General features: G+C 37.1%; 1 protein-coding gene across 4 annotated transcripts in view; it reads right to left on the minus strand.

Moving 5' to 3' along the window:
• Window positions 1–6,444: 6,444 nt before the first annotated feature.
• ical1 (islet cell autoantigen 1-like) overlaps window positions 6,445–17,768 on the minus strand; it is a 35,533-nt gene continuing 24,209 nt past the window's right edge. For 3 of the 4 annotated variants that reach the window (XM_041261632.1, XM_041261634.1, XM_041261635.1), the window contains 3 exons: window positions 16,427–16,678; window positions 16,066–16,179; window positions 9,368–9,969 (listed from right to left, as the gene is read on the minus strand). In XM_041261632.1, the coding sequence (XP_041117566.1) occupies window positions 9,854–9,969; window positions 16,066–16,179; window positions 16,427–16,678 (482 nt within the window). In that variant the 3' untranslated portion in view covers window positions 9,368–9,853. Of the gene's footprint in view, window positions 9,318–9,367; window positions 9,970–16,065; window positions 16,180–16,426; window positions 16,679–17,768 lie in introns of those variants that run through there. The other variant, XM_041261633.1, reaches the window with a different exon arrangement.

The raw sequence follows: 17,768 nt of genomic DNA on the forward strand, positions 1-17,768 counted from the left end.
ACACACACACACACACAGCCTATAGAAAGTCTACACCCCTTTTCAAAATGTTCACCTTTTGTTGCCTTATAGCCTGGAATTAAAATGCACTAAAACAAAAAAAAAAATCATTTATCTACACTTATCTACCCCACAACTTCCAAGTGAAAAAAAATATTCTAGAAATTTGTAGAAAATTAAAATTAAATAAAAACTGAAATAGCTTGGTTGGAAAAGTGTCCACCCCCTTGTAATAGCAATCCTAAATTAGTTCAAGTGTAACCAATCGCCTTCAAAATCACACACATCAAGGGGCCTCTACCTGTGTTAAATTGTAATGATTCCCATGATTTCAGGATAAATTGAGCAGTTTCTGTAGGTTCCCTCAGCTTGGTAGTGAATTTCAAAGCAAAGACTCAATCTTGAGCACCAACGCGCTTTCAAAAGAACACCGGGACAAGGTTTTTGAAAGGCACAGATCAAGGGATGGGTATAAAAAAAAAAATATCAAAGGCCTTGAATATCCCCTGGAGCACGGTCAAGATGATTATTAATAAGTGGAAGGTATATACTACCAAGACCCTGCCTAGATCAGGTCGTCCCTCCAAGCAAGAAGGAGACTGATCAGAGAGACTACCAAGAGGCCAATGGTAACTTTGCAAGAGCTACAGCCTTTTATGGCCAAGACTGGTAAAAGTGTGCATGTGACGACAATATTCCAGGCAACCCACAAATCTGGCCTGTATGGTAGGGTGGCAAGAAGGAAGCCATTACTCAAGAAAGCCCACCTTGAATCCCATTTGAAGTATGCAAAAAAAAAAAAAAAAAAAAAACACCCAGGAGATTCTGTAGCCTATGTGTCAAAAAGTCTGACGAAACTAAAATGGAACTTTTTGGCCAAAAAGCAAAGCGTTATGTTTGGCGCAAACCCAACACAGCGCATCACCCTAAGCACACCATCCCTACTGTGAAGCATGTTGGTGGCAGCATCATGTTATGGGGATGTTTCTCATTGGCAGGGACTGGGGCACTTGTCAGGATAGAAGGGAAATTGAATGGAGCAAAGTACAGAGAAGTCTTTGAAGAAATCCTGCTGCCCTCTGCAAGAAAGCTGAAACTGAGACGGAAATTCACCTTTCAGCATGACAACGACCCAAAGCACACAGCCAAAGCTACATTGGAGTGGCTAAGGAACAAAAAGGTAAATGTCCTTGAGTTGCCTAGTCAGAGCCCTGACCTAAATCCAATCAAAAATTTGTGCATGACTTGAAGATTGCTGTCCATCAATGCCCCCCAAGGAACAGAGCTTGAACAGTTTTGTAAAGAAGAATGGTGGAATATTGCCAAATCTATGTGTGCAAAGTTGGTAGAGACCTATCCCAACAGAGTCACAGCTGTAATTGCTGCCAAAGGTGCTTCCACAAAGTATTAACTCAGGGTGGTGGAGACTTATCCAATTATGATCTTTCAGTTTTGTGTGTGTGTGTGTGTGTGTGTGTGTGTGTGTATATATATATATATATATATATATATATATATATATATATATATATATATATTTCTCAATAAAAACTTTTTTCTCCTTAACAGGTGTGTAGATAAGTGAAAAAAAAATCCTAATTTAAATGCATGAAACTCTGAGGCACTGACACAACAAAATGTGAAATACATTCAAGGGGCTGTAGACTTTCTATAGACACTAACTTTATATATATAAGTACCGCTTGTGTATGTGATATATAGTTGTAGTCGAAAGTTTACACATCCCACTGGAAATTTATAATTTCTAGAAATTTCTCAAAGATTTTAGGGAAAATCTTTTGTAGCAAAAGTTTTGCTTTTGTGGGCAAGGAAAAATTTACAAAATAAGATTTCAGTTTTTTTTTTTTTGTGCAAAACCCCAAAAATGCTCATTCAAAAATATTCACACTGTTTGATGCTATGAGGTCTAAAAGGTGCTAGAAATTCCAATATGATAATGCAGAACTTAATTCTAAAAAGTCTAGAAAATGCTGGATTGTAGGGGAACATTCTTAGAAAGTATAAAAGGGTTAGGCATAGGATGATTGCTGTCATTACCTTTTCCCATATTGACTCATTGGTAAAGAGCTATCTGAAGACTTTAGGCAGAAAATTGATTAAACTGTCAAAGCTGGAGAAGGATACAAGAAGATTTCCAAGCATTTAAGAATCCCAATTTCAACTGTTGTTTCTATTATCAAGACATCACGTACAAGATATATGGTACTGTCACAATCCTCCCTCGTTCTAGAAGAAAGAAGATTCTTTCACCAAGAACAAGTAGAAGAATTGAGGAAGGTTAATAACAATCTGAGATCTGAGACTGACTGCCAAAGATATTCACAGTGAATTGGCTGCAAGAGGGACTGGGGTTTCCATTTCAACCACAGGTCAAGTATTGCATGGTGAAGGTCTCATGCTCATAGGCCAAGGCCACTCTTAGGAAAACGGACAATCGCTTAAGGTTTGCGAAACAGCATTTGAAAGATAAATGAGTTCTGGTCAAAAGTTTTGTGGAGTGATGAAACAAAAATTGAGGTATTTAGTCACGCTGATAGTGGTCACATTTGGAGAAAGTCTGGTGAGGCGGAGAAATAAAGAACACCATACCTACTATCAAGCATGGAGGTGGTAATATCCTTCTATGGCAATGTTCCATCTGACCCGTCAGATATCAGCTGCAATGCATTTTTTTCTGTAAAACTTGGATGTTTTTAATTACATTTTGCAGGAAAATCACTTTCATTGATTTTTTTTTTTTTTTTTTTAAATGTGAAACAACTAAATAAGCTTTTAAATCGTCCGAGTCTTTACTTTCTCATTAAGAATGAAGAAAGCTAAAACGAGAGCACACATTAATAAATTCGTTTGTATTAATGTTAATACTGTAGCGTGCACAAGGGAAGGCAGCAGCAGGGCTGGTAGGTGACGTAATCACACACAGGGACATAAGCCCAACATATGCTCCTTGCAAAGGAGCCGGCTCTTTTTTACAATGGTATTGGTGCCATGCTAGAGTGTGAGAGGTACCGGGTTCACGCCAAACCCTCCGCCTGTGTGTGGATTGCCTTGCCCTGTGTGATGCGCCTGCCTACGTTAACGGAGATTGCTATATTGTTATCAAAGGGGGATGCAGGTACCCCCTAATGAAGTTAATAAAAAAAAATATATATATATATATATATATATATATATATATATATAAAAAAACACCACTTAAAACTAGCGTTTCTAGTGGCAAATCATTGTCTGAGATCATGAAAGACACTGTAAATGACAAACTACACCGATCTCAAAAACATCCAGCTGCACAGAACATAAATTCAGTCCTGGGGCCTTGCTTTTTAATTGTTTTATTTTTTTATTAAATTTTCTTTCATGAAGTAGGAGGCAGATTTTCGTAAAAGTAATTGTTTGTGTCCCCAGACAAGCAATATCTAAATAATGACTCCTCTCCTGTAACTTCTATCTTTTCTTAAAGTTGCTGTTCACCCTGGTCCACTTCTGACACAAAAAATTATTTTAATATATTTTACACCATAACTCGTTTTTATATACGTTTTACATCGTAACTTTTTCCTCATCCACAAAAGCAAAACTTTTGCTACAAAAAGATTTGTTTGAGAAATTATAAATTTCCATTGGGGTATGTAAACTTTTGACGACAGACAGACAGTTCCAGCAGGGCGACTTAGACATCTGTATAACAATTGCCTCTTGCATGTTTTCAAATTTTGAAGAAAAAAATCATATTGTTAGAATATGCAGAAGTGTGTGTGTATGTGTGTGTGTATATATATATATATATATATCTATATATATATATATTATATCTATATAATATATATATATATATATTATATATATAATGTGTACATGTTACACAGGACTGGGTAATAGACCTAGAATTCTTCCTCTTTTATAAACCAAGACTTGGTCACTGTACATGTATCACTGTTATAAAAGGACAACTGAAACTGTTTTTAAGTTTGGTTTAAATCATCCTAATATGAGTCTGACAATTCATCCTGTGAACTCTTACATTGTAATGTTGAACAATGATAATTTTATTTTATAGTACCTTGTATAAAATACACATTAAAAAAAGCATACAACCGAGGCTATCTAGAAAGTTTTGTGATAACAGTAAAACCAGGTTCAAGTATTAACATAATGTCATGCTGATTACGAGAAGAAATAAATAGTACGGTGGGAGTCAACATGCCTGCACACGCATATATATATATATATATATATATATATATATATATATATATATATATATATATAATATAAATAAATTTTTTTTTTGGGGGGGGGGGGGGGGGGGGGGCAAATTAAAAAAGAATTTGTTTCTTCAAGAAGTAGGGTCAGAGAAAAACCAAGGAACAGTAAAATGTAGCATGTCTTCATTTTTGAGTATAGTTTTGGTTTAATACATTGCCCTAGTCCAGCCCCCAACATGCCAATTGCATGAAGGCACTGCTCTCTTGACAGATGTGGCATATTTGTGTTTTTTTTCTGATTTTCTTTATTGCTTTTATTCAAGCTTGCAATTCAACAGCTGAAATCACTCCATATCCAATTAACTGTCTCACTAATTACATGATTAAGTGCATATGCTTCAGTCACAGTCACTCAAGAGTGTCACAGTCAAGGATCAATGATTGAGTGATTAAAAAGAAACCAAAAACATTGTAAATGTCCATCATTTATATACCTTTTTTTTCAGAAAATAAATATGTTAAGTGATATGTTTCTTTTGATGCTCGGCATATTAACAAATCACGAGAGCTTAAACAGGTCACCTTGCAAATCGATATTTCTCTGTACAGCATGCAAACATTTAAAACGTGCCTTTCACTCAGTTCTAATGCTTTCCCTAACTGAAAGGGGAGAGCTAAACCAGCCACTATCCAATCTAGTACAACTCAATAATATAATTCAAAACACAGCAGTCAGAGTGAACCAAGGAGCTTTTGCCAAAATAATAAAGAATGACAATGAAAGTCTGTTTCAGTTGTCCTTTCACGTGTAATCTGAGAATGACTTTTTTTTAAACATTTCACTTTTTCAACTGGAAAAAATACCTTCATATGCATGATATTGTACATACATTTAATGAAAGTAGACTAGTTAGGAAACTGAACGTGTCTGATGTTTAACACATCTGCAAGGCGTATTAATGATTTCACATATTTATTGTCTGCAGGCAGGTGTCGGTGTAAAATGCCAGTGCGTCATAGAATACAAAATGTAATCTCTGGTGGTGAAAACTGCACTGGTCATTATTAGCTCCCTAGCGTGCTGCTTTAGGTCAAAGGTCACTTCTCTCCCCGGTACATGTACAGAAATCCAGTGTTTTTCACTCCAATAATAGCTACATGACAGAAAGATACACACAGTGTAGCATGTGGTCGATAGAGAGTGCGTCCTGGCGGGGATGTCTGGCCAGCAGAGTTACAGTTTTTGATTGAGATTTCCTATTCTACCTCTTCCCAAACCATCTCTCTCATATCTTCAGTGTCTTCTGAAAATATTTTGACAAGGAAAATGCAGAAACAGCTTTGGCTGCACCAGCTATGGAAGACCTAACACCATCTACATTTTTCCTCTCAATTTTTTTTAGTGTTGATTTTACTTCTCACATTAAGCTGCCAGGTAATCTGTGTGTGCATGCATGCATGCATTTGTGTTATACCACTCGCACACAAAAGATGTAAACTTGCAAAGAATTATTCACTTTTATCTTCTTTTAAGCAGGTTAAATGGACTCGCAACATTCAGTGAATGAGTATACCATCTGTGGTTACTGGTTGTAAAACAAAAATATAAAAAATTGCCAATTTTGCAAAGTAAATACACCATTATTTATTTATTTAAATTCCCATACTAAATCTGTATTTGACTACCTACTACAATCAAAGCAAATTTCCTAAAAAACTAGAGACTGGATCCAGTATTCATGTACTGAATAAACAGCAAATGAAGATAGACTGGTTTTGGAATGCAATTTATTGCAGCCCAACATTGAAAAAACAACGTCATTGTTCTATGTTTTATCACTCTAAAAAGTGGGTGGAAAAAAAAAAAAAAAAAAACCCTGCTACTTACAGCACTCTCGGGTTGGAGACCCTGCATCTCAGCATACACTGCAGGCAAAGGATCATTGTACTCTGATCATTTCAGAGTGAGATTAAACATTTCACAATATCCTTGAAGTCAGACACCAAGGCAAGGACATTGGACAGACAGCAAGATCAAACAGTGTCGCATCACATTAAATAATTTTCAAAATCAATGTGTGCTAGAGACAAATTGCTGAAAGGCTTACGTTTTTGAAAAGGCTTACGTTTATTAATATACATTTTATATATATATATATATAATAATACTAGATATATATATATATATATATATATATATATATATATATATACACACACACATACATACACACACACATACAGATTCCAAGATGAATTATTTACAAAGTCAAATATCTAAATAAAACACAAGGACTGTTTGATTTAAATAGGTATATAAATACAAAAGTGTTAGAATACAGTTTACATTCTTTCCAGTGTTAAAAGAAAAACAGCAATTTGAAAACTGCAGCATCCCCCTTCCCATAAAAAAAAAACAAAATGTGGCGCACATCAAGAATTCTCATTTGAACTAAACACCAAGTAGCATAAAAGAAAAAAAAAAAAGTTTCTTTCCAAACACACAAAAGAAAAGTAATACTGCAGCTTTAAAAATTGCAGTTGCACAACAAAACATTGTAAAACAACAAAACACATGAAGGGTCAGCTCTTTGTAAAACATGTTCCAATATGAAGGACAGTGTTGAATAACTAACTGCATCAAATGAGGAGAATAGACATCATCATCATCATCATAGACACCCAGAATTCTGTGTTCACCTAAATCCTAAAAGTTCTGAATTGTTACTGCAGGGTAACTACTGGGGTCAATCTTCACATGCGCACACATTTTATTTGAAATGGGTTCAGGATAAATGCAAGTACCTGCAAATATACACTGTAGTAGTACATAAATCCTCCCAAAAATAAACATCTTTATTTACTAGCTTTAGCACTTCTTGTCCTAGGATAGTCAGGAGTCTCTAATATGGTGGTCTCATCCTGGCTGCAGCATACCAAGCGATAAATGTGCCAATTTAAAATGGCAGCAACTTGCAACGCTTGGTCATACTTTTTAGGGGACATAATCCCAGTCTTACTTAAAACATCAGAGCACAAGTATAGGTAACAGTTAGTGGTTACACAGTGAAAACATGCCCTTTTGTAACAGTTCGATGGATTAGGTAGTGCTACAGAACATGTTTTACAAATAGATGCTGTAACCTTCAATATTTCTTCTTCAGGCACCAAAATAACAAAAAACAACAAGAAACATTTCGATATACACTTCAAAACACAAGTTGTTGTCCCCACATTGTAACAACATCCTTTAAAATTAAATCATCCCTGTTTTTTTAACCAATATAATGTAACCAAGCTTCTAGGTTGTCTGTTTGAACAGTAATACAGCCAGGAAACTATCAGAACTGCGGTGCATAACTGACTAGCTGTATTAAGTACAGGCAAGCCAGTTTTATAATAATCTAGCAGAAGACACAAATTTGATGTCACAACATTAATGACTTTAATTTCAGATCCATTACTGCCTTAAAAAAAGCAAAACAAAAAAAAACTATCTATAAATTAAAACTATGACTTAACAGCATCAATGACCAAACATAACTCTTTAAAACGTCTTTTGCCTGAAGTAAAATTTTCATCCAAGGTCCACAATACTGAAGAAATCACATTGTTTCTCTACTTGCTTGGTCACTTTCACTTAACTACTCAATGCAGTAACAAACATTTATTGCGTGTGTGTGATATTTAAGATCCCTTTTTTTAACGTGTGCATCTATAGAGTTGTGTTATTTTACGCTAATAATGATCTACAGAATGGGTAGTGTTGGAATAAATTACAGAAGAGTACATTGTGTAAGTTACACATCCTTCTGCTGCACCCTCTTACTTGTTTCACAGTGGAAGGAACATTCAATTTCAAGATTGCAGCAGCCAGGTAATACCAGTCATGAAATAAAAAGCAATTCCCACAAAAAGTAAGGCTACTGTCCTAAGAATAAACTGCAGATTTATTACCAAGTCTGATGTAAAATGTACCGTTGGTAACAAACAGGGAAACGGTTAACATTGTTCACAAAAGACCTACTCCCCTAGCAATAATGAATCTCTTTAATTTTGGCAATAAAAACAAAACAACGTTTCTAAAGCCCAAACTTATTTTTCCACTGTTCTCACGGCCACGGAAGCAATTGGGAGGACAGATGTGTGCTTTTTTTGTTTTTTGTAAATTCCAACACATCTGATTGCAAGAAAAATGTGTTCATTTAAGGGCAGTTTTAACAATAACACCACTTTTCTAATCTAATATGTCAGCTATTCAAGTTCCAATTTCTACTTTAGTGCATTGCTTCATTTCAGCTAAAATCAGTTTCTCTATCTGAAGACACAGAACCTAAATGGCAAATGATCCACACACATATCGGTATGCCTTTCCAGTCCAATGTTTCTATGTGTGTTTTGATGTTCAAGTTATAGTTAATGCATTATGCTATAACCTAGCATGTAATATTTTATTGATTAATTTATGGTAAGTTTATTTTGAATTAGATTTATAGAATATATCTACAAACAGAGAGGTTTAAACATTAAGTTAGTAATATACTAAGCAATATGTTTAGCCAGCCACTATGCATTCTGGAAACTTTCCTGGCAAAAATGTGAGTCAACAAATGTCATCTGCATCAAGGCAGGTTTCCTAAAAGAAAGACGTTTTGTAAGAGATTCGAGAATCTGTACTGACTCTCAACACAGACCGGACAGGCAAATTCATCAAGAATCACACCCCTGTGGTAGTGAGTGAAGCCTGGAGAGCTGGCATATCCTTGCCTCACACTAGCAAAGCACCCCATGGACCCAAAAGGCGTTAAATTAAAAATTAAAAAAACAAACCAAAAAAAACACATCTCTAAACAATATAATATACACACATGAAAGTGTAAATAACTCACAGACAATACACCATCTGTGTACCAAGACTACCACTTCCTAGGGATGTGGGTGTTTCTTTGGATTATCAGTAGAAATAAGGAGACCTCAGTGACAGAGGGTTAAATTCATCCCTTGTGGGGGACACCTTCTTGTTCCTAGGTTTACAGATGGGTGGGACATATCAAAGTGAATTGCTGAAGAATAAACTCTCTCAGTGGCAGACTATGGATAAAAAAAAAAAAAAAAAAAAGTTAACTTTCTTTATAAACAGAAAAAAAAGACTGTCGTAATCTCTTCGAGAAAGCGAGACTGCTATTTGCACTGGTTTACTGCAAAATGAAAGGTTGAACATCTTGATTAGCAAATGGTTTCCCTATAACTACATTACACTTATACATTATATCTTCTACCACTAGGAAGATAGTACAGGTAGAGAATGATACTGAAGGTTGTTAATTTGTTTTAAAAAAAAGGTTATTTTTAAATAACAGCAATCTACTAGATTACACCAGTTTACTGGTTTTAAAAAAAGCTCCCAGTCTTAAATGTAGTAATCTATGGGAGGGGTGGGGGTGGGGTGTGATCATTTCTGTTTGTCTTTTAGATTGCAATTGTGTTAAAAAAAAAAAAACACACACAACAGGATTGATGTCTATTTGTGTAATCCCCTCTGGAAAACAGTGATTCCTGTGGTACACAGAGCTGATGGTGTTAAAACAGCAATCTTACACACCCCTGACTATGGGATACAATCTTCTTCAGGCAGTCAGCAGCTCATCATCAGTGCGGCCAATAGCATCCGGGTTTGAAAGGGGGTCCAGGTCAGCAAACAGGTTAAACCAGGCCGACATGTCTTGGGGGGCACTCTTTGAGGCTATGGGTGGTAAAAGGGGATGAAAAAGCTGGTTAGAAATGTCTTGATTAAATATACACGTCCTGAATTCACGTTTTTGGTCAGTTGAGTTGAGTTGAGAATGCACTTCAATCCTACCAAGGACAGAGACCCAAGAGTCTACTAAATTGATCTAAACATGAAGACCATTTATATAGTACCTCTGACACTCTGTAACAACCAACATCTGCAACACTGCTTGGGATTCCTTTGTGTCTGTACATTATTTTATTTTAATTTATTTAGGAATGACCTATTGCTGCTCTAGATGATGGTGACCATTTTAATGATCTAATCAGCATCAGACAGATAGCTGGATAGATATTGATAGATAGATATAGAACTCCTCGCATGTATGACTTATTATTAACATTGCTAAATACAATAAAAAATATGGTGGAAAGAGGAGTGTGTTAGAACAAGGTTACTTGTTTTATGGCCATGGTATAAAGATTTGACAGTTACATCATTAGTAATGCATAAGTACAGGAGACTTAAAAACAAATCTGCTCAACATCCACACAGAGTATGTGGAGATGCTAGGATACTGATCCTGCTCTACTGGCCCTATTCCCTTTAGCAGCTTCACTTTCACGCTCCTGCAAAGGGACAAGGCCTCCTTGAAAACGAGCCTTCAAGTTCATGCCACCATTCTGCGTATAACTGTCTTTCATCAGATAAATAAATGACCAAAAGCAGGCAGATGTAATATCGAATTACCTAAACATGCTGGAGCCCTATAAATTTGCAAAAAAACTGTCATAGCCATGGAAACTTACATCACAGACAATAAACCTTCACCCAAGTTTTCATGACACCAACAGATAAAATTGCTTGCATAATCCTACAGCATGAGCCCAGTTTACTTGTATTACAGTATTTGCCTGCACAAGCAGTTAAAATACGCAACGATTACAGCTTTGCAAGTCTGGACATATTCACAATAGAAGACATATCGTTACACAGAACATGTAGTTGGCCATTATAAAACAATGAACTTTAAATTTTCCAGCCATGTCACCATACAATGTTAGGTTTTGGCATTTGGACTTCTTGTATTTTATTGTTACTTTTCATAACATGCAGCAATAAAATGAACCTTAATCTTTTCAAAACTATAAATATAAATTGGTATCCCTACGCACACAGTGGGATGACCCTCTCAGGGGTTAAGAACTCTCTCCTTGTAAAAGGAATCTAACTGATGTTATTCTCAAAAGGACTATGACCAACAAATTACTGAGACAAAGCTTGAGTCAAGTCTTAACCCTTTTGGCACAGCAAAGTTTGTGTACTAGTGGCATCACATTTAAACATTTAGTTTAATACTACTTCTAAATGTTTTACCATTGACTAATTTAAACCAAACTCTGAAATACTATCACCTCCTATTCCTGCGCAATCTGAGAATACCCCCAACTCCATGATAGCTGGTGAACTGCAGAATATCTTTAGGCTGAACTGAACTCCCTGGCAGGCTATGCCAGGCACAGTAAAGTGCATTCTCCCACCCCACCACTGCCTGTTATACAGATACACTTGGCTCACCACATCTTCACAACAAACTCCTTTTAAACCTATGGGGTCAGGACAACAATGTCAACAGGTTGCAGGCCTACTATTGGAAGCCAAGAAGATACCAATTCAGTGAAATGCAAGGCCTACTGCACCTTAATTTGCCTAAAAGGCATATGTGACAATTCCTCAACGATTCACATCACATGGGTTTCTTCTTTCTGGTCTGAGCCCTGTATAAATAACTACTGATAGCAAACCTTTCAGCACAAAAGTTAATTCACAGACATTTAAGGTCTATATGAGGACACTATTTATCTATCTATCTATAGCTGTTTGTGATGTAATATTTTTATAAAATGAATTATTTCCTGCAAATATGATGGATACCAGCTTTCCTTTGCAAATGAGTTTCATTCTTCAACAGTTTCTAAAGGTCATCAAATCCATTATGAAGATTGAGAGACAAAGTAACAATCTGCATGACTGCACTGTGCTGAGCCCTTTTAAAAGTGAAATCTATGACCTCCAGGGAATCCTATGTAATGCTCTTTCCCTCTGCAACTCCAATAAGCCCCTAATTCACCACAGAGGGATGAGATCACACATCTAAAGACTGCAGCTTCACATCCCAGGGTCTGCTCCTAATCCTAGAGATGCAGTCTTCTACTGATCTTCATCACCATTTAGTAGGGAAGGTAACACTCCTAGCTCAGGGACAGTGAATGTAAGAGACAGCTAGCTGCACTGTGGAGCCAGGGCACAAGATGCTACACAGCACTAGCTTCAACAAAAACCAAAAAACTGAAGCCTCTCCCAGCGGTGACTGTCTAGAGGGCAGTCAGCTGAATAGGTATTGATCAAATCGCCGAACCGGTTTAATCTGTTTAAAATTATTCCTATATCAAAAATTTACCTTTTCTAGGTATCTGACAGTTAACAGGCAAAGGCATGATTTTTAACAATCACTGCTTGACCCAAGCTGCCTGATTTCTATACATGCTGTAGTGCAGTAAGCTATAAAACAAAAAACACGGCAAGTATACAAAATCAAGGCAGTTACCGTGATCACCATGTGCAATAGAGCATTAGAAATGGGAAAATAACTTCCCTTTAAAACATAAGATAAACCAAATCATATCCTTCTGCTACTATATACAATGCCTATAGAAAGTCTACATCCCTTGAACTTTTTTCATATTTTGTTGTGTCAGTGCCTCAGAGTTTCATGCACTTAAATGAGAATTTTCCCCCCACTTATCTACACATCATACTCCACACTGTTAAAGGGAAAAAAAAAGAAAAAAAAAGAGAAAAAATTATATATTAATACAAAACTGAAAAGATCATAATTGGATAAATCTCCACCCCCCCTGAGTTAATACTTGGTGGAAGCACCTTTGGCAGCAATTACAGCTGTGAGTCTGTTGGGATAGGTCTCTACCAACTTTGCACACCTAGATTTGGCAATATTTGACCATTCTGCTTTACAAAACTGTTCAAGCTCTGTCAAGTTCCTTGGGGAGCGTTGATGGACAGCAATCTTCAAGTCATGCCACACATTTTCGATTGGATTTAGGTCAGGGCTCTGACTGGGGAACTCAAGGACATTTACCTTTTTGTTCCTTAGCCACTCCAATGTAGCTTTGGCTGTGTGCTTTGGGTCGTTGTCATGCTAAAAGGTGAACTTCCATCCCAGTTTCAGCTTTCTTGCAGAAGGCAGCCGGTTTTCCTCAAGGACTTCACTGTATTTTGCTCCATTCAATTTCCCTTCTATCCTGACAAGTGCCCCAGTCCCTGCCGATGAGAAACATCCCCATAACATGATGCTGCCACCAACATGCTTCACAGTAGGGATGGTGTTCTTTGGGTGATGCGCTGTGTTGGGTTTGCGCCAAACATAACGCTTTGCATTTAGGCCAAAAAGTTCCATTTTAGTTTTGTCAGACCACAAAACTTTTTGCCACATGGCTACAGAACCTCCCAAGTGTTTTTTTGCATACTTCAAAACAGGATTCAAGGTGGACTTTCTTGAGTAATGGCTTCCTTCTTGCCACCCTACCATACATGCCAGATTTGTGGAGTGCCTGGGATATTGTTGTCACATGCACACTTTGACCAGTCTTGGCCATAAAAGCCCGTAGCTCTTGCAAAGTTACCATTGGCCTCTTGGTAGCCTCTCTGATCAGTCTCCTTCTTGTTCGGTCATCCAGTTTGGAAGGACGGCCCAATCTAGGCAGGGTCTTGGTGGTGCCACACACCTTCCACTTCTTAATAATCGTCTTGACCGTGCTCCAAAAGATATTCAAGGCCTTTGATATTTTTTTATACCCATCCTGATCTGTGGTTTTCAACAACTTTGTCCCAGAGTTCTTTTGAAAGCGCCTCAGTGCTCATAGTTGAGTCTTTGCTTTCAACCTACAGGAACTGCTGAATTTATCCTGAAATCATGTGAATCACTACAATTTAACACAGGCGGAGGCCACTTGGTGTGTGATTTTGAAGGAGATTGGTTACACCTGAGCTAATTTAGGATTGCTATTACAAGGGGGTGGACACTTATCCAACCAAGCTATTTCAGTTTTTATTTTTAATTCATTTTCTACAAATTTCTACAATATTTTTTTCACATGGAAGTTGTGGGGTTGGATGTGTAGATAATATATATATATATATATATAGGAAGACGTTTATTGAATTCAGAACACACACATTGCCGACAAAGAAACATGTATCTAATATTAATGAAAAGTTAATTATAACAATCCTGTTATTCTTTGAAAGAGTGCCATGTGATGTCTGCAGGCTCACTTAAATGTAATGAATGAGGAGCTGGGGGGATTTGAAACCGTGCTGCCATGCAAGCAGCCGATAGCAAACACAAACTGCAATGTTGCCACTGAATAAACACAACTCCTCCAGTAACTTGGTGCTTTTGTGAACGTGGCACAAAAATGTTCACACGAACCGTTGAGTGGGGCCTTGCTGAAACCAGTATTCACAGCTTAGCCTTATGAATAGCTTGCAGCGATAACAAACCGAAGGGTCATTTCTCACCCCAGTTGGCACATGTTACCATTAGGTAACAAAAAGGTACATTTTAGAGAATCTGCAATATGGGGGTCCACTTTATAGGCCTATGTAAACACAGACTGCTTATTAAGACACATGAACTGAAGGCTTAATTATGAACAGACTGATTTGACCCTTTGCACTCCTGGAAAAGGTAACAGATTTTGCTGCTTTACAGACTTCAAGCTCGCTTGCACAAGGAGCTGGGCTAAAAAAAAACAAAAAACAGTGGTCTTGTCTGCTGGAATATATGTGCTTTTTTTGTAAATTGGGCACAATCAGTATCTATGTGTAAATATTCTAGTTAAAGTTTACTGCAGTTAAGATTTCTTTGAGATTTGTGTGTGCCAGGGTGAAAATAAGGATTTTAAAAAAAGCTCAAAGTCCAAAGAATTCAGGGAACAATGTGTACCCCAGGTATACCTTTTTCCAGCCAGTTCAAAATTCATTAGAATTTTTGGAGAATATTCAAAACATGAAAAATCTGTGTCTGTCCCAATTTATTTATTTATTTTTAACAGACTTTCAAAAATCAGCCTTCCCAGCAAGGCTATTAACCAAAACCATTTTTAGTACAATGAAGTCGATTACTTTGGTGCAACCTACAGTATATCTCACTGCAAACTGATACGTTTCATGAAAAAAAAGCAAAAATCAATTTTCATTACATTAGATAAAGAGCTTTGAAGTAATACTTCTCAATGGACCCTAATTTGCTCAATAGTAAGAGAGCATGGTTTGACAATGTGCCAACTAACTGAAGCAGGAATTATTTTAAAGTTTTTAAATGATACAAATACAGTACGACAGGGTAGTATTGAGAACCTTAATGACATCTAATACCACAACTCAGCCATGTGCACCCTAAATAAAAATCCAACTAGAGTCCCTAATGCCACCTTGTGGTGAGACAGCATCCAACCTCACAGAATAATGGAATTGTGAGCATTAGTTAACCATCATTCTGTGTTGAGAGTGCAAGTAGTACACTGCCCTGCCCAGTCTGATCATCAGCATGCTTCTATTATCATCATTTTCATTGTATAACCCAGGCTCCCTACAACCAGGTATTCTGTTTAAATAGATTGACATTTGATTTGTTATGCATATTAGGTCTAATTCCAAAGCACTATAATAGAAAAGATTATGAATTTGCACAATCATTAAATTATAATGGTTTCTTGACCATATTCACTGTAGCATTTTCCAATAAATCACTTTATAATGAACCTAAAAGGCTTAAATCAGCCTAATCAGAACATATTACACTGAAAGGATTACCAGGCCATATCTGGCCTGTATTATTTTTACATCAGACTACTTTAAATCTAACAGGAAAAGCTCATCTGATGCTGTTTGCATGGAGGACAGCTTTTGTTCCCTTAACAATACCTGATAATTAATTAAATCAACATCTATCTCTCAAAAATACCATCATCAAGCTTACTTAGACATCCATCACAAACTTTAAAGTCATCAATAAGCTCTTACCCTTTTGTGGCATCTTTGGTAAGTTTTGGTGAGGCACTGGCAGGATCGCAGACTGGGATGAGGTCCGAGGGGTTTGCATGGGCTGTGCTTGAAACATGGGAGGTGTTGTCCAACCTACAGAAAGGGAATAGCAGAAAACCCCTAGCATCAGTAAAGGTGTTTAAGGAAGCTGAAGAATAAACACTGTGAACACTAAAACATGCACATCCCAGCAGGCAAGGGGCAAATTGTGTTCACTGATTCCCGTCATTGTAGATTTGATTTTTAAATATATTACTGATGCCAGACTGCTATATAATAGAAGAAACTGTTAGTTTACAAGCCTGGCAAATCACAATCTAGGCAGTCAAGGGAGAATCACCGGTTGCACTGAGGCTGCGATCGAGGAGCTGGGAGGGGAGGAATCCAGTCGGGCTCGAACGCTGCTCTGGTGATAAGGCTGGTCCGGATGCTGGGGCAGGACTGGGCTCAAAGCTTCCAAATGCATTATTCCACTCCCTGCTGAACTCCTCAGACCCCAGAGGTCCCGGGCTCAGCAGGTCCTTCAGGAAGGACATGTCATTCCTGTCGGAATCCTCTCCTTCTTGGAGGTCAGCAAAATGGTCCTTCGGGGCTGAAGAGACAAATCAAAATGATGTTAAGAGTGGTAGCTTCAATGTTATACAGCAGCAGAGGCACAGATTTTTAACCTTTGTAATTAATAATCTCCACCCCCAGGCCCTAGCCAAATTATCTGCTGATTAGCTTAAAAAGTTGTGTCTCTTAACAGTTTTATAGTTTTGGTATAGAAAAATGGCATTTCATTTTTTTTTTTTTTTTTAAATAGTTATACAAATGAATTATTGTTTTGTTCCATAAAAAAAATGACAAATTGCTGAAGTCAAAGCAAGTTTTCAGTTGTAGCAGACTGGTGCTAAGTTTCTGAAACCTGTACACACTGTGGTAGGTGGATGAAATCTCCTTTGTATCAAAATGCGTTTTGTAGCTGTATCATCAGGGAGCTATTAAAAGCCGAAAGCCTATAGTTTATGAACTAGAGGAGCTCATTTGGCCATTAATGTTTTTCCAGTTCCTAATAACTAAGTTCCCAGAAACGCTTCCTGACAGGTCCCAATAAATCATCAGCTACAACATCTCTTGGCAACACATTCTATACATTACACTCAGTTAAAAAAATACCCCCTGTCTACCCTCAATCATGAATGCTGTTAATTAATGACCGGGATTAACCACCTTAATAATCTATTTATTTTATTATTGGCTTTCATCCAGGATAATAAAAGCAAAAGAAAATGTTATTCTTTATACAACTTTAGAGACAGGAACCAAATCCATACTAAACTGATAAAAACAGAACTGTGTATGAACACTGACATTTTACAGAGATTATTCTGAGCCAAGTGCTTGGTGTGTAGTTCTGCAGTTCAAACCTGCTTCAAGTTGCGAAGCATGAGTTGAGCAATAAATTATAATATCAAAATGGCTGTCGCCAAATTTGCCAAAACACGCCCCAAACATCAAACTACTTGTGCTTGCAAACTGTTTAAACAACTAACTCTAAACTTGGTAGGCATCATCCTGGGGACAACAGAATTCAGACAGGGAAAAATAATGTTCTTTTGTAAAACCAGATGGCCGCCAGGCCCTTTGTCAATAGAATTTACTTTCTCAAAAATGATGTTTGTGTGTAAACCAATATGGTC

The sequence above is a fragment of the Polyodon spathula genome, chromosome 10, assembly GCF_017654505.1.
Source record: "Polyodon spathula isolate WHYD16114869_AA chromosome 10, ASM1765450v1, whole genome shotgun sequence".
Lineage (NCBI taxonomy): Eukaryota > Metazoa > Chordata > Actinopteri > Acipenseriformes > Polyodontidae > Polyodon > Polyodon spathula.